The 13,796-nt window shown below is 40.7% G+C and overlaps 1 protein-coding gene across 7 annotated transcripts in view; it reads left to right on the plus strand.

Annotated features, from left to right (window-relative positions):
- The window catches only part of LOC122924803 (von Willebrand factor A domain-containing protein 5A-like), a 131,068-nt gene that overhangs the window by 41,599 nt on the left and 75,673 nt on the right, over positions 1–13,796 (plus strand). For 6 of the 7 annotated variants that reach the window (XM_044276238.1, XM_044276239.1, XM_044276242.1 and 3 more), the window contains exons 7-10: positions 6,071–6,133; positions 7,358–7,527; positions 7,673–7,761; positions 9,079–9,223. In XM_044276238.1, the coding sequence (XP_044132173.1) occupies positions 6,071–6,133; positions 7,358–7,527; positions 7,673–7,761; positions 9,079–9,223 (467 nt within the window). The remainder of the gene's footprint in view (positions 1–6,070; positions 6,134–7,357; positions 7,528–7,672; positions 7,762–9,078; positions 9,224–13,796) is intronic. The other variant, XM_044276243.1, reaches the window with a different exon arrangement.

Consider the following 13,796-nt stretch of genomic DNA (forward strand, 5'->3'; position numbering starts at 1 on the left):
CCATGTAATCACAATTCTGGAGCATCTATTCTTATGGCTCTATGTTGTGCCATTCCTTTATTATTTCTATTTGAAGTTATGAATGATTTGCTAGCAGTCTGCAGTAAGGTATAGAGGGGTGGTAACCAGTTGGGGGGGGGGGGGGGGGGTGTACCTGCACTGTCTCACAATGGCAGCACTGACTGGATAGAGTGATACTGTGCAGGGACACCCTACCCCCCCCCCCCAACTGGTTACCACCCTTCTGTACCCTTACTGCAGACTGCTAGCCATTCATTCATAACTTCTAGTAGAAATAATAAGGTACCGTATTTTTTCGCCCCATAAGACGCACTTTTTCTCCCCCCAAAATGGGGGGAAAATGCCCCTGCGTCTTATGGGGCGAATGCTGCCAGTTTGACATCGCAAGCTGCGATGAGGAGCCCCTCCGGTATCCTAATATAAAATGTCTTAATCAATTAATAGTTATTAAACATGCCCCCTCACTCCTATTATTACCTTACATCCTAACTGCTTCAGTAGAATGCAGGCAGGCCGGGCGGGCGGCAGCGTAACTCCCTGATGTCACGTGCCTGCGCCGCCTACTTTATGAATGAAGCAGGCGGCGCAGGCAAGTGACGTCAGTGAGTGACGCGCCGGCCGCCCGGCCTGCCTGCCTCCATTGTACTGAAGCGGTTAGGATGGCACTGTTATGGCCTGGGGGGGTCTGTGGATGGCACTGTTATGGGGTGGAGGGGTCTGTGGATGGCACATATATAACAGTGCCACCCACAGATCCCCCCCTCTAACAGTGCCATCCACAGATCCCCCCTGTAACAGTGCCAGCCACAGATCCCCCCTGTAACAGTGCCAGCCACAGATCCCCCTGTAACAGTGCAAGCCACAGATCCCCCCCATAACAGTGTCCGTCATCCACAGATCCCCCATAACAGTGTCCGTCATCCACAGAACCCTCCCATAACAGTGTCCGTCATCCACAGATCCCTCCATAACAGTGTACGTCATCCACAGATCCCTCCATAACAGTGTCAGTCATCCACAGATCCCTCCATAACAGTGTCCGTCATCCACAGATCCCCCATAACAGTGTCCGTCATCCACAGATCCCCCCATAACACTGTCAGTCATCCACAGATCCCCCCATAACAGTGTCCTTCACAGATCCCCAGTAATAGTGCCATCCACAGACCACCATTAGTTCCAAACCCACCAAACACACAGCACACCTTTTGGTTAAAAAATTTTTTTTTTTTATTTTCCTCCCCAAAAACCTAGGTGCGTCTTATGGGCCAATGCGTCTTATAGGGCGGAAAATACTGTAATGGCACAACATACAGCCATAAGAATAGATGCTCCAGAATTGTTATTACATGGGGAATACATGTGACTATTAAAACGGGCATGTCAGGAGCGGTGAAAGGTCCTCTTTAAAGTGGGTCCAACAGATCCTGTATCAGAGAACAGCATAATATAGATATGTATAAACTGAGCTTGGGAATATATAGTCGTCTAAGATCGGAATTAATATTTTCATGTGAAAAGTGGTTTAAAGAGAACCTGTCATTATGAAAAAAAATTATGTACAGTCAGCATGTTATAGAGCAGAGGAGATTGATGTATAGTTTTTGGGAAAAGATTCAGCAACTCTTGTAATTTAACTCCTTAAAGACCGGGCCTATTCAGTTTTACATTTTTATTTTTCCTCCCCAACGTCCAATAGCAATAACTTTTTTATTTTTTTCATTTAAAATGGCTATATGAGGGCTTTGAGGGCTCTTGCGGGACAAGCTGCATTTTTTAAGGCCACCATTTAATTTACCATGTCTTGTATTGGAAAACAGGAAAAAAATTCTGTGTGGAGTAAAATTGAAAAAAACAAACACAATTCTGCCAAGTTTTGGGGGGTTTTGACATTGCGTTGTTCACTTTGCACTAAAAATAACATGGCGGCCTTATTCAGTGGCTCAGTATGATTGCTGCAATACCAAACTTGTATAGCTTTTATTTTAAGTACTTAAAAAAAAAATATTAACCTTGGAAAATAAAAAAATTCAAAATTTTTCAAAAACAACAGTCTTCTCCATACAGATGTGGGCTCATAATGTCAGTCACCACCCACGTGACTCCTACCTAAAATGAGCAGAGGATTAATTCAATATAATTAACCCTAAATGTCCCAGTGCATACAAACAGTATTCACCAACTTGAAACTATGCTGGACAAAACATTAACAAATTGAACGAAAATTTATTTAAGTAAATACTATTGAAAAAAAACAAAAAACAAAGACAAAATTCATATTATCATAAATAACTACCGTAATCCACATAGGACCAATAAACAAGGACAGTGAGACATCTGGTGGTTGAAGTATGTATTGGCAGCCGGACAAATGATACTTAAGTTGCAGAGGAAAACGCACAAACATCATACTACAGAAGCCTGAAAACAAAGAAGCCAAAAGGAAACCAGGATGCCATGCACCATGTGTGGTACTGCATGAAGAGTATAGTCAATAGGCCAAGAAATATAGTCAAGAATTCTTCAGAAGATGCAATGGGTCCTCTACAAAAAAAAGTCACTGAACGGAGGATGCGAATATCAAAATCTGTTGAGTGATGGAATGTTGGCTTCTCTTGAAGCAACCACAGGATCCATAGAGAAAGTATCTCCAAAGAGTACAAAAGCAAAACCTGCATCAGCCAAAGCCATGCTTGAACTTATTTTGTCACTACGGCCATACCTTCAGGCTTTCTGATCTTCACCCGCAGAAGTCGCTTCTTTCTCAGGTCCCTGGAGCAGCGCATCTGCAAAAAAAAGGATGACGTCCACAAAATGGACGGCTAGATGTACACTACTATAGGAAATTCCTTCTTTATATACAGTACAGACCAAAAGTTTGGACACACCTTCTCATTCAAAGAGTTTTCTTTATTTTCATGACTATGAAAATTGTAGATTCACACTGAAGGCATCAAAACTATGAATTAACACATGTGGAATTATATACATAACAAAAAAGTGTGAAACAACTGAAAATATGTAATATTCTAGGTTCTTCAAAGTAGCCACCTTTTGCTTTGATTACTGCTTTACACACTCTTGGCATTCTCTTGATGAGCTTCAAGAGGTAGTCACCTGAAATGGTTTTCACTTCACAGGTTTAATAAGTGGGATTTCTTGCCTTATAAATGGGGTTGGGACCATCAGTTGCGTTGTGGAGAAGTCAGGTGGATACACAGCTGATAGTCCTACTGAATAGACTGTTAGAATTTGTATTATGTCAAGAAAAAAGCAGCTAAGTAAAGAAAAACGAGTGGCCATCATTACTTTAAGAAACTAAGGTCAGTCAGTCCGAAAAATTGGGAAAACTATGAAAGTGTTCCCAAATGCAGTCACAAAAACCATCAAGCGCTACAAAGAAACTGGCTCACATGCGGACCGCCCCAGGAAAGGAAGACCAAGAGTCACTTCTGCTGCGGAGGATAAGTTCATCCGAGTCACCAGCCTCAGAAATCACAGGTTAACAGCAGCTCAAATTAGAGACCAGGTCAATGCCACACAGAGTTCTAGCAGCAGACACATCTCTAGAACAACTGTTAAGAGGAGACTGTGTGAATCAGAATATCTGCTAGGAAACCACTGCTAAGGACAGGCAACAAGCAGAAGAGACTTGTTTGGGCTAAAGAACACAAGGAATGGACATTAGACCAGTGGAAATCTGTGCTTTGGTCTGATGAGTCCAAATTTGAGATCTTTGGTTCCAACCACCGTGTCTTTGTGTGACGCAGAAAAGGTGAACGGATGGACTCTACATGCCTGGTTCCCACGTGAAGCATGGAGGAGGAGGTGTGATGGTGTGGGGGTGCTTTGCTGGTGACTCTGTTGGGGAATTATTCAAAATTGAAGGCATACTGAACCAGCATGGCTACCACAGCATCTTGCAGCAGCATGCTATTCCATCCGGTTTGCTTTTAGTTGGACCATAATTTATTTTTCAACAGGACAATGACCCCAAACACACCTCCAGGCTGTGTAAGGGCTATTTGACCATGAAGGAGAGTGATGGGGTGCTGCGCCAGATGACCTGGCCTCCACAGTCACCGGACCTGAACCCAATCGAGATGGTTTGGGGTGAGCTGGACCGCAGAGTGAAGGCAAAAGGGCCAACAAGTGCTAAGCATCTCTGGGAACTCCTTCAAGACTGTTGGAAGACCATTTCTGGTGACTACCTCTTGAAGCTCATCAAGAGAATGCCAAGAGTGTGCAAAGCAGTGATCAAAGCAAAAGGTGGCTACTTTGAAGAACCTAGAATATGACATATTTTCAGTTGTTTCACACTTTTTTTGTTATGTATATATGTCACAACCAGACAGCTGAGAAGCTCTGACAGAGGCCTTTCAGAACCTCCCCCTTGAGTTTCTTTGTTGTGGTATTCAGTTACTCATCTCGTTAGTCTCTCTCAGCTGTCATGGGTTGGACTAATTGCTTCCCTTTAAATTCCCCCCCAGAATGCTTTTCTGGGCGGCTTATATTTCTTCCTGGAGTATGTGTGCATGCCCATCTGGTTCTCCTCTCCTCTACAAAGTTAAGTGTTAAACTGTTATCTGTTATTTTCTGTTTGTTGGATCCCAGGTGACCCTGACTCCCTCCGTGTCTGGTGTAGGGAGCCGGTGGTCGTGTCCCCTCACTATTGTAGGGTGCTCAGGGGTTATATAGTCAAGGTACGTGGATATGCATACCTCCACCATTCGGATCTATGCATAGGCTGAGCAGCCAGGGAAAGTGCCAGGTCTTCTACAGGGGTCTCCCTTTTGTTCCTTAGCTTTTGGATCCAGCGAGTCTTTTATGCATGTTGTTTTGCCTTGCTTCCTGTACACATTCCGTGACAATATAATTCCACATGTGTTAATTCATAGTTTTGATGCCTTCAGTGTGAATCTACAATTTTCATAGTCATGGAAATAAAGAAAACTCTTTGAATGAGAAGGTGTGTCCAAACTTTTGGTCTGTACTGTATATCTCTACATATTGCTAATATATATATATATATATTTTTTTTTTTTTATATATACATATTTTTCGCTCATAGATTACTACACTTCTACATAGGTCCTAAAATAGTTCAACTCGGACTGAAGAAAAATGTCTGGAATCATCCTACTCAGATGGATATGTCTATATGATAATATATAATATTCAATTCCAACTTTCTATGCTTTTTCTGACATCTGTGTATTTATCTTATACATCCATACTTTGTCATATGATATTGTCTGCCTGTCCCAAAGGCTAAGTCTGTATTTAAAATTTTCTGTATGTATTTATACTTAGGCCGTGAACAAGGTCCTGGTGGACCGAAACGTTGGCCATTATCTAAAAAGATCACTTTGGGATGGACAATTAAATAAATCAATTATCTCTAGATCATCCAATTGAGTGCCGTGGTTACTTCATAAATCCAATTATTGCACAAAATGGAACAGACATATGGATCAGCATCAATGGGTCAGCATCCTATCGGCAAAAAAAAAAAAAAACGGAACGGACACGGAAACAAAATACGTTCTTGTGAATGTAGCCTTATTCACATCATTGGAGCTGAGCTGCAACACCAGACACAGCCTGTTGGCATTGTGTGGTGCTGGTTCTACAACTTATTTAACTTGTTTCATTACTTTAGTCCTTTATTCTATGCACTGCTGCTTTGCTTTCCATTTTTAGTGATTCTTTTGACATGCTAGTTACATATGGGTGAAATTATGGTCCTTCCAGATCGCATTTTACATGACAGGAAGGAATTCAGCAGGTAGTCCCATATTTGTGGAAAGCCAACATCCAGAAAGAAAATAAGAAATTTAGACCCCCTCCTTGTCAAAAAGAGTGCAGTTGCTGCAACTTCTAATTCTACTACAGAATCCAATAGGACAAAAGAACACAAAAAGAAATGATAGAAACTTGTTTTTCATCTTATATTTTACCGCAAATGGATTTACCATTATTCACCGGAATGCCAGTGAGACAAAGTTTCGCTCTTTTCTAATTACTACCTGGTTTCATTCCCTTCTAGTTTCCCACAAGTTATGGACTCTAGTTCAGCAAAAATTCAGCTCAAAACCTCATATTAGACTTGGTAAGTCATTCTGGGATAACTCAGGCTTATGTGATTTGATTATGGTACGGTAGATATGTTATAATAACTGGGTCATGTTGACCAGTCGAGGAGGTGACAGAGTTGCATACCAGATGTTTGCTGAGGCTGTCTCCCTCCCTGATGAGCTCCTCTCTAGTAACTTTGCCGTGGTCACCATCAATCCATAACTCAACTTCTGTCCAATAGTTTTTGTCTCATGGTCGTAGCATGAGTCTTTTTTCTTGGTTCTGGCTGGGTACATACATTTTGTTTATGATTCAGCCCAAATCATGCCAACATGGACATCTGCATGGTTTCAACTGTATCATGGCTGCAACGTGTGAACTCTGACTTATTGTTCCTGGTTCTGGGCTCTGTTGATACATTCTCTTGGGTTGTTTCTGATGATCTTATTATGACCTGCTATGTAAACCCAGCCAGGTTCCTCACTCAGTTCAACCCTTTTTCAGTTCAACCCTTTTTCGTTTCTGTCCAGCTCCGGTATCTGTGGTACAGTATCTTACTCGTGCTGCCTTGTTCCTGGTTTCGACTCTTGGCCTGTTCCTGGACTATGGGCTACTGGCCCATATATCCTTGTTCCTGGGATCTGGTTCCTGGCCTTGACCTAAACTGCCTTCACATGCTACTTCTCGTACAATTATCCTGATTCTGGTCCTCCTTGCTCTGACTCACACCTCCGGCCAACCATGGTCCATTCCTTTTTGGATTCGTCCGATCTAACTTTGGCTCCATCTAACTACTCTTCAGTTTTTTCCTCATTGATCCAATCTTTGGCTCCATCCCTGACTTCTCTCCAGACTATTGTGACCATTGGCCTGTCAGAGCCTCTCCACTCTTCTTGGCTTTGTTGTCCAAGTATACTCATCCTGAACTGTTACATGGGGTATCCCTAAGGAAGACTGGTCCTGTCCTGCAAACAGAGCATTGATTTGAATGGACACTATGTAATCCTTAGTTTCCCCTGTAGGGTTTCTGTAGGTAAATTGAACACTGCCTGGTTTCCATATAAATTACAGCTGATCGATGGGGGTTCCAACAGGGTGACACATTGTGTATTTGAGGATAATAGGTAAGGATAATATAAAGTGGAAAACCCCCGTAAAACATCCATAGTTCTATTGGCAGGAGATGCCTGATACATGAAATTCTCCTTACTTTGCCATCTTTTATGATTTCTAACTGATTTATTTTCTTATTTTTTAGGATCTTTGATGACCGAGTCTGTCGCCATGTTGAACTTCTATCCCAATTTCCCAGCCGTGCAGGAACAGACAAACTGTGGAGAATTTCTATTTGTGGTGGACCGGTCCGGGAGTATGGAGTGTGCAATGAATTCAGAGCCAAATGCTCTACAACGTATTGACAGCGCGAAGGTCCGTGAAATCATTCCAGTCCACCAATAAAAATGACCATCTATATAGCAGCCATTTGTAGTGAATTGAGGAATAGTCCATATGCCTAAATTGTGTGAGTGAGGACGTGGCTATAATCTATTGCTTTTTTTTCTCTCTTATGCAGGAGACCCTCGTCCTTCTATTGAAGAGTTTGCCTCTTGGGTGTTACTTTAATATCTTTGGATTTGGTTCCCACTTTGAGTCTTTCTTCACGTGAGTTTAATGTGCTTTGCTTTGGTACTGTATGTAGATACTTTTGTACTTTATGGGGCCCGATAAAGGTTAGGTTGTGCTTTTTATTTCTTTTATACAGTAACACTCACATTGTTTCTTTAATCAATCGTGTTTCTGCAGCGAACCGGACCGCAGGGGCAACACGTGAGGCACAGTGGGACGATTGGGGTAGTAATTGTTTGTACTCATGGTTAGCAGAGCCTCCCTGGGCGGGCGTGCAGTGATGGGGAAGACAGCACTAAATCCTCCGGGGCACTCTCTAGTACAGAAATCACCAGCCAGATGGTAGTTGAGGTGCACTTGATGGTATAGGTGTTTAGGGTGCTTTGGAGGCTGGGACCCCGGTTGTTTGTGATGCCAGCACCATTAGGTGCACATGAAGTTGGTAGAAAGAATGAAGAATCAATTGTTATAAACAATAGAACTTTTACTAGATCACTTGTCTTCAGGTAGTCAGTACAGTTCATGTAGATAGCAAAGCCATCATATAAATATGGATCCAGCTGTATTCCTTATAACATGCTTGGTAATTGTAATCTGAGGAGTTTTCCTTCTTTCTCTTTATCTTGATATACTTTGTCCACACTCTAGCACTCAGGTACTGAATATAATATCTCTTACTGGTCAGTAGCAATCCACAGGGCAACTCCCTAATGGCAGGCATCAGTCTTCTGCTCCATTCTTAGGAAAGGATGCTCACTGAAGGAATTACTGTCCACTATGTTCATAGAGGCACGTGGTAAAGGATCATTTTGCGCACTAATCATCCGGTTGTGTCCAAGTACTTTTAGGTTCCTCCTGGTCATTGTTGCTTGTGAAATCCATTGGCTAAACTAGCTCCAACCTTCACTTTCTCTATATCTAGACGTAGACTCACTGGTCTGTGCTATGCTGCTGGCTCACTGTTCTATATGCTCCCTTAGCTTGATCCGGGCCAAGGGGATACAATGGCAGCTACATTGTGGACAAGGCCTTTTCTGCTCCTCTATTAACTTACTTCCTTATCTTATACTCTCCAAATCTAATCTCCTTCTACTCTCCCATGTAACAAACCCCCACTATTTATATAAGTGATGCCAGCACCACTTAGGGGCAAATAGATGTAATTACAACTAAACAGCCTGATAATAGGAATTACAGCTTGATATCACAATACATTAATATGACATTTAGCAAAAGTTTAAAGTGCCCACATGTAGCACATAGTGGGACACGGCATATCTATGAGTTCTTGAGACATAAGACAATATGGCATCTCTTACCCTTTCTCTTCGTTCATTTATTTGTATTCTTCAGGGAGAGTAAGGAGTATACACAACAATCCATGGAAGAAGCTGTTAAGAAGGTCAATGAGATGAAAGCCAACTTTGGAGGAACAGAAATCTTGAGCCCTTTGAAGAAAATCTATGATACCGCTGGTAGGCCAGACCACCCAAGACAGGTAAGTCACAAAAAAAATCTGTAAACCTTTTGTATTACTTACTGTCTAACTGATAATCAGGTACCTGTCCACCACATTACGTTTATTACGAGATTGTCCCCTAGCAGTGGGCATTTAATAGGTTCAAATTGTATAGATGCACATGGGGAATAGCAGACAATGAGGCCTCTAGTATCTTGAAACTAGTATACCTCTTGAACACTTAGTTGAGCTAAGCATCCATATGTATGAGGAGTAGGTAGGAATACATGTCGGCTAAATGAGCATTCAGCTATTAAAGGTGTACGACCAACTTCAGTACACAGCTCTACACCCTCAGTGCAATGCCAAGCTGCTCTGGCCTACTCTGAGTACAGAGCTATCCTCCACTAAAAGCAATGCTAGAATATGTCCATGCATACGGCATCCAGTGGAGCATGCCATTTATTTATTTATGTTGAATTCACATGGAGTCTAACAGAATAAAAACCTTTGTGTGGAATCAAAGGCATATGGTGGTAGAATAGTGACTTCATGAGAGCCCCGTTTTGGCTTCATACCAGACAGAGTCATAATACACCTTTGTGCATAAGCCCTTAACCCCTTAAGGACCGGGCTCATTTTCACCTTAAGGACCAGGCCATTTTTTGCAAATCTGACCAGTGTCACTTTAAGTGCTGATAACTTTAAAACGCTTTGACTTATCCAGGCCATTCTGAGATTGTTTTTTCGTCACATATTGTACTTCATGACACTGGTAAAATAAAGTCAAAAAAATTAATTTTTTTGCATAATAAAATACCTAATTTACCAAAAATTTTGAAAAATTAGCAAATTTCAAAGTTTCAGTTTCTCTACTTCTGTAATACATAGTAATACCCCCAAAAATTGTGATGACTTAACATTCCCCATATGTCTACTTCATGTTTGAATTATTTTGGGAATGATATTTTATTTTTTGGGGATGTTACAAGGCTTAGAAGTTTAGAAGCAAATCTTGAAATTTTTCAGAAATTTACAAAAACCCAATTTTTAGGGACCACTACAGCTCTGAAGTCACTTTGCGAGGCTTACATAATAGAAACCGCCCAAAAATTACCCCATTCTATAAACTACACCCCTCAAGGTATTCAAAACTGATTTTACAAACTCCGTTAACCCTTTAGGTGTTGCACAAGAGTTATTGGCAAATTGGGATGAAATTTGAGAATTTCATTTTTTTGCCTAATTTTCCATTTTAACCTATTTTTTCCACTAACAAAGCAAGGGTTAACAGCCAAACAAGACTGTATCTTTATTGCCCTGACTCTGCTGTTTACAGAAACACCCAATATGTGTCCGTAAACTACTGTACGGCCACACAGCGGGGCGTAGAGTGAAAGGTGCGCCGTATGGTTTTTGGAAGCCAGATTTTGCTGGACAGTTTTTTTGACACCATGTCCCATTTGAAGCCCCCTGATGCACCCCTAGAGTAGAAACTCCATAAAGTGACCCCATCTAAGAAACTATACCCCTCAAGGTATTCAAAACTGATTTTACAAACTTCGTTAACCCTTTAGGTGTTGCACAAGAGTTATTGGCAAATTGGGATGAAATTTGAGAATTTCATTTTTTTGCCTAATTTTCCATTTTAACCCATTTTTCCCACTAACAAAGCAAGGGTTAACAGCCAAACAAGACTGTATCTTTATTGCCCTGACTCTGCTGTTTACAGAAACACCCCAAATGTGGCCGTAAACTACTGTACGGCCACACAGCGGGGCGTAGAGTGAAAGGTGCGCCGTATGGTTTTTGGAAGCCAGATTTTGCTGGACAGTTTTTTTGACACCATGTCCCATTTGAAGCCCCCCTGATGCACCCCTAGAGTAGAAACTCCAAAAAAGTGACCCCATCTAAGAAACTACACCCCTCAAGGTATTCAAAACAGATTTTACAAACTTTGTCAACCCTTTAGGTGTTGCACAAGATTTAATGGAAAATAGAGATACAATTTCAAAATTTCACTTTTTTGGCAGATTTTCCATTTTAATATTTTTTTTCCAGTTACAAAGCAAGGGTTAACAGCCAAACAAAACTCATTATTTATGGCCCTGATTCTGTAGTTTACAGAAACACCCTATATGTGGTCGTAAATTGCTGTACGGGCACACAGTAGGGCGCAGAAGGAAAGGAATGCCATACGGTTTTTGGAAGGCAGATTTTGCTGGACAGTTTTTTTGACACCATGTCCCATTTGAAGCCCCCCTGATGCACCCCTAGAGTAGAAACTCCAAAAAAGTGACCCCATCTAAGAAACTACACCCCTCAAGGTATTCAAAACTGATTTTACAAACTTTGTCAACCCTTTAGGTGTTGCACAAGATTTAATGGAAAATAGAGATACAATTTCAAAATTTCACTTTTTTGGCAGATTTTCCATTTTAATATTTTTTTTCTAGTTACAAAGCAAGGGTTAACAGCCAAACAAAACTCATTATTTATGGCCCTGATTCTGTAGTTTACAGAAACACCCCATATGTGGTCATAAACTGCTGTACGGGCACACGGCAGGGCACAGAAGGAAAGGAATGCCATACGGTTTTTGGAAGGCAGATTTTGCTGGACAGTTTTTTTGACACCATGTCCCATTTGAAGCCCCCCTGATGCACCCCTAGAGTAGAAACTCCAAAAAAGTGACCCCATCTAAGAAACTACACCCCTCAAGGTATTCAAAACTGATTTTACAAACTTTGTCAACCCTTTAGGTGTTGCACAAGATTTAATGGAAAATAGAGATACAATTTCAAAATTTCACTTTTTTGGCAGATTTTCCATTTTAATATTTTTTTTCCAGTTACAAAGCAAGGGTTAACAGCCAAACAAAACTCATTATTTATGGCCCTGATTCTGTAGTTTACAGAAACACCCCATATGTGGTCGTAAATTGCTGTACGGGCACACAGTAGGGCGCAGAAGGAAAGGAATGCCATACGGTTTTTGGAAGGCAGATTTTGCTGGACAGTTTTTTTGACACCATGTCCCATTTGAAGCCCCCCTGATGCACCCCTAGAGTAGAAACTCCAAAAAAGTGACCCCATCTAAGAAACTACACCCCTCAAGGTATTCAAAACTGATTTTACAAACTTTGTCAACCCTTTAGGTGTTGCACAAGATTTAATGGAAAATAGAGATACAATTTCAAAATTTCACTTTTTTGGCAGGTTTTCCATTTTAATATTTTTTTTCTAGTTACAAAGCAAGGGTTAACAGCCAAACAAAACTCATTATTTATGGCCCTGATTCTGTAGTTTACAGAAACACCCCATATGTGGTCGTAAACTGCTGTACGGGCACACGGCAGGGCACAGAAGGAAAGGAATGCCATACGGTTTTTGGAAGGCAGATTTTGCTGGACAGTTTTTTTGACACCATGTCCCATTTGAAGCCCCCCTGATGCACCCCTAGAGTAGAAACTCCAAAAAAGTGACCCCATTTTAGAAAGTACGGAATAGGGTGGCAGTATTGTTGGTACTAGTTTAGGGTACATATGATTTTTGGTTGCTCTATATTACACTTTTTGTGCGGCAAGGTAACAAGAAATAGCTTTTTTGGCACGTTTTTTTTTTTGTTATTTACAACATTCATCTGACAGGTTAGATCATGTGGTAATTTTATAGAGCAGGTTGTCACGGACGCGGCGATACCTAATATGTATACAATTTTTTTATTTATGTAAGTTTTATACAATAACTTCATTTTTAAAACCAAAAAATTGTTTAGTGTCTCCATAGTCTAAGAGCCATAGTTTTTACAGTTTTTGGGCGATTATCTTGAGTAGGGTCTAATTTTTTGCGGGATGAGATGACGGTTTGATTGGCACTATTTTGGGGTGCATATGACTTTTTGATCGCTTGCTATTACACTTTTTGTGACGTAAGATGGCAAAAAATTGCTTTTTTTACACTTTTTTTTTCTTTTTTTTTTACGGTGCTCACCTGAGGGGTTAGGTCATGTGATAATTTTATAGAGCCGGTCGATACGGACGCGGCGATACCTAATATGTATACTTTATTTTTATTTATAAAAGTTTTACACAATTATTTTATTTTTGAAACAAAAAAAATCATGTTTTAGTGTTTCCATAGTCTAAGAGCCATAGTTTTTTCAGTTTTTGGGCGATTATCTTGAGTAGGGTCTCATTTTTTGCGGGATGAGATGACGGTTTTATTGGTACTATTTTGGCGTACATGCGACTTTTTTGATCACTTTTATTACCTTTTTTGGGAAGTAAGGTGGGCAAAATTTCAATTTTCTCATAGTTTTTATTTTTTTATTTTTATGGCGTTCACCGTGCGGGGAAAGTAACATGACCGTTTTATAGATCAGGTCGTTACGGACGCGGCGATACCTAATATGTGTAGTGTATTTTTTTATTTTTATTTTTATTCAGTGATAAATGTTTTTTTATCTTAACTTTTTTCACTTTTTTTAAAAAAAATTGGACCCAGACCCACTTGGTTCTTGAAGATCCAGTGGGTCTGATGTCTGTAAAATACAGTACAGAAACTATATAGGTTTCTGCACTGTATTTTACTTACACTGAACAGATCTATGC

The sequence above is a fragment of the Bufo gargarizans genome, chromosome 1 (assembly GCF_014858855.1).
Source record: "Bufo gargarizans isolate SCDJY-AF-19 chromosome 1, ASM1485885v1, whole genome shotgun sequence".
Lineage (NCBI taxonomy): Eukaryota > Metazoa > Chordata > Amphibia > Anura > Bufonidae > Bufo > Bufo gargarizans.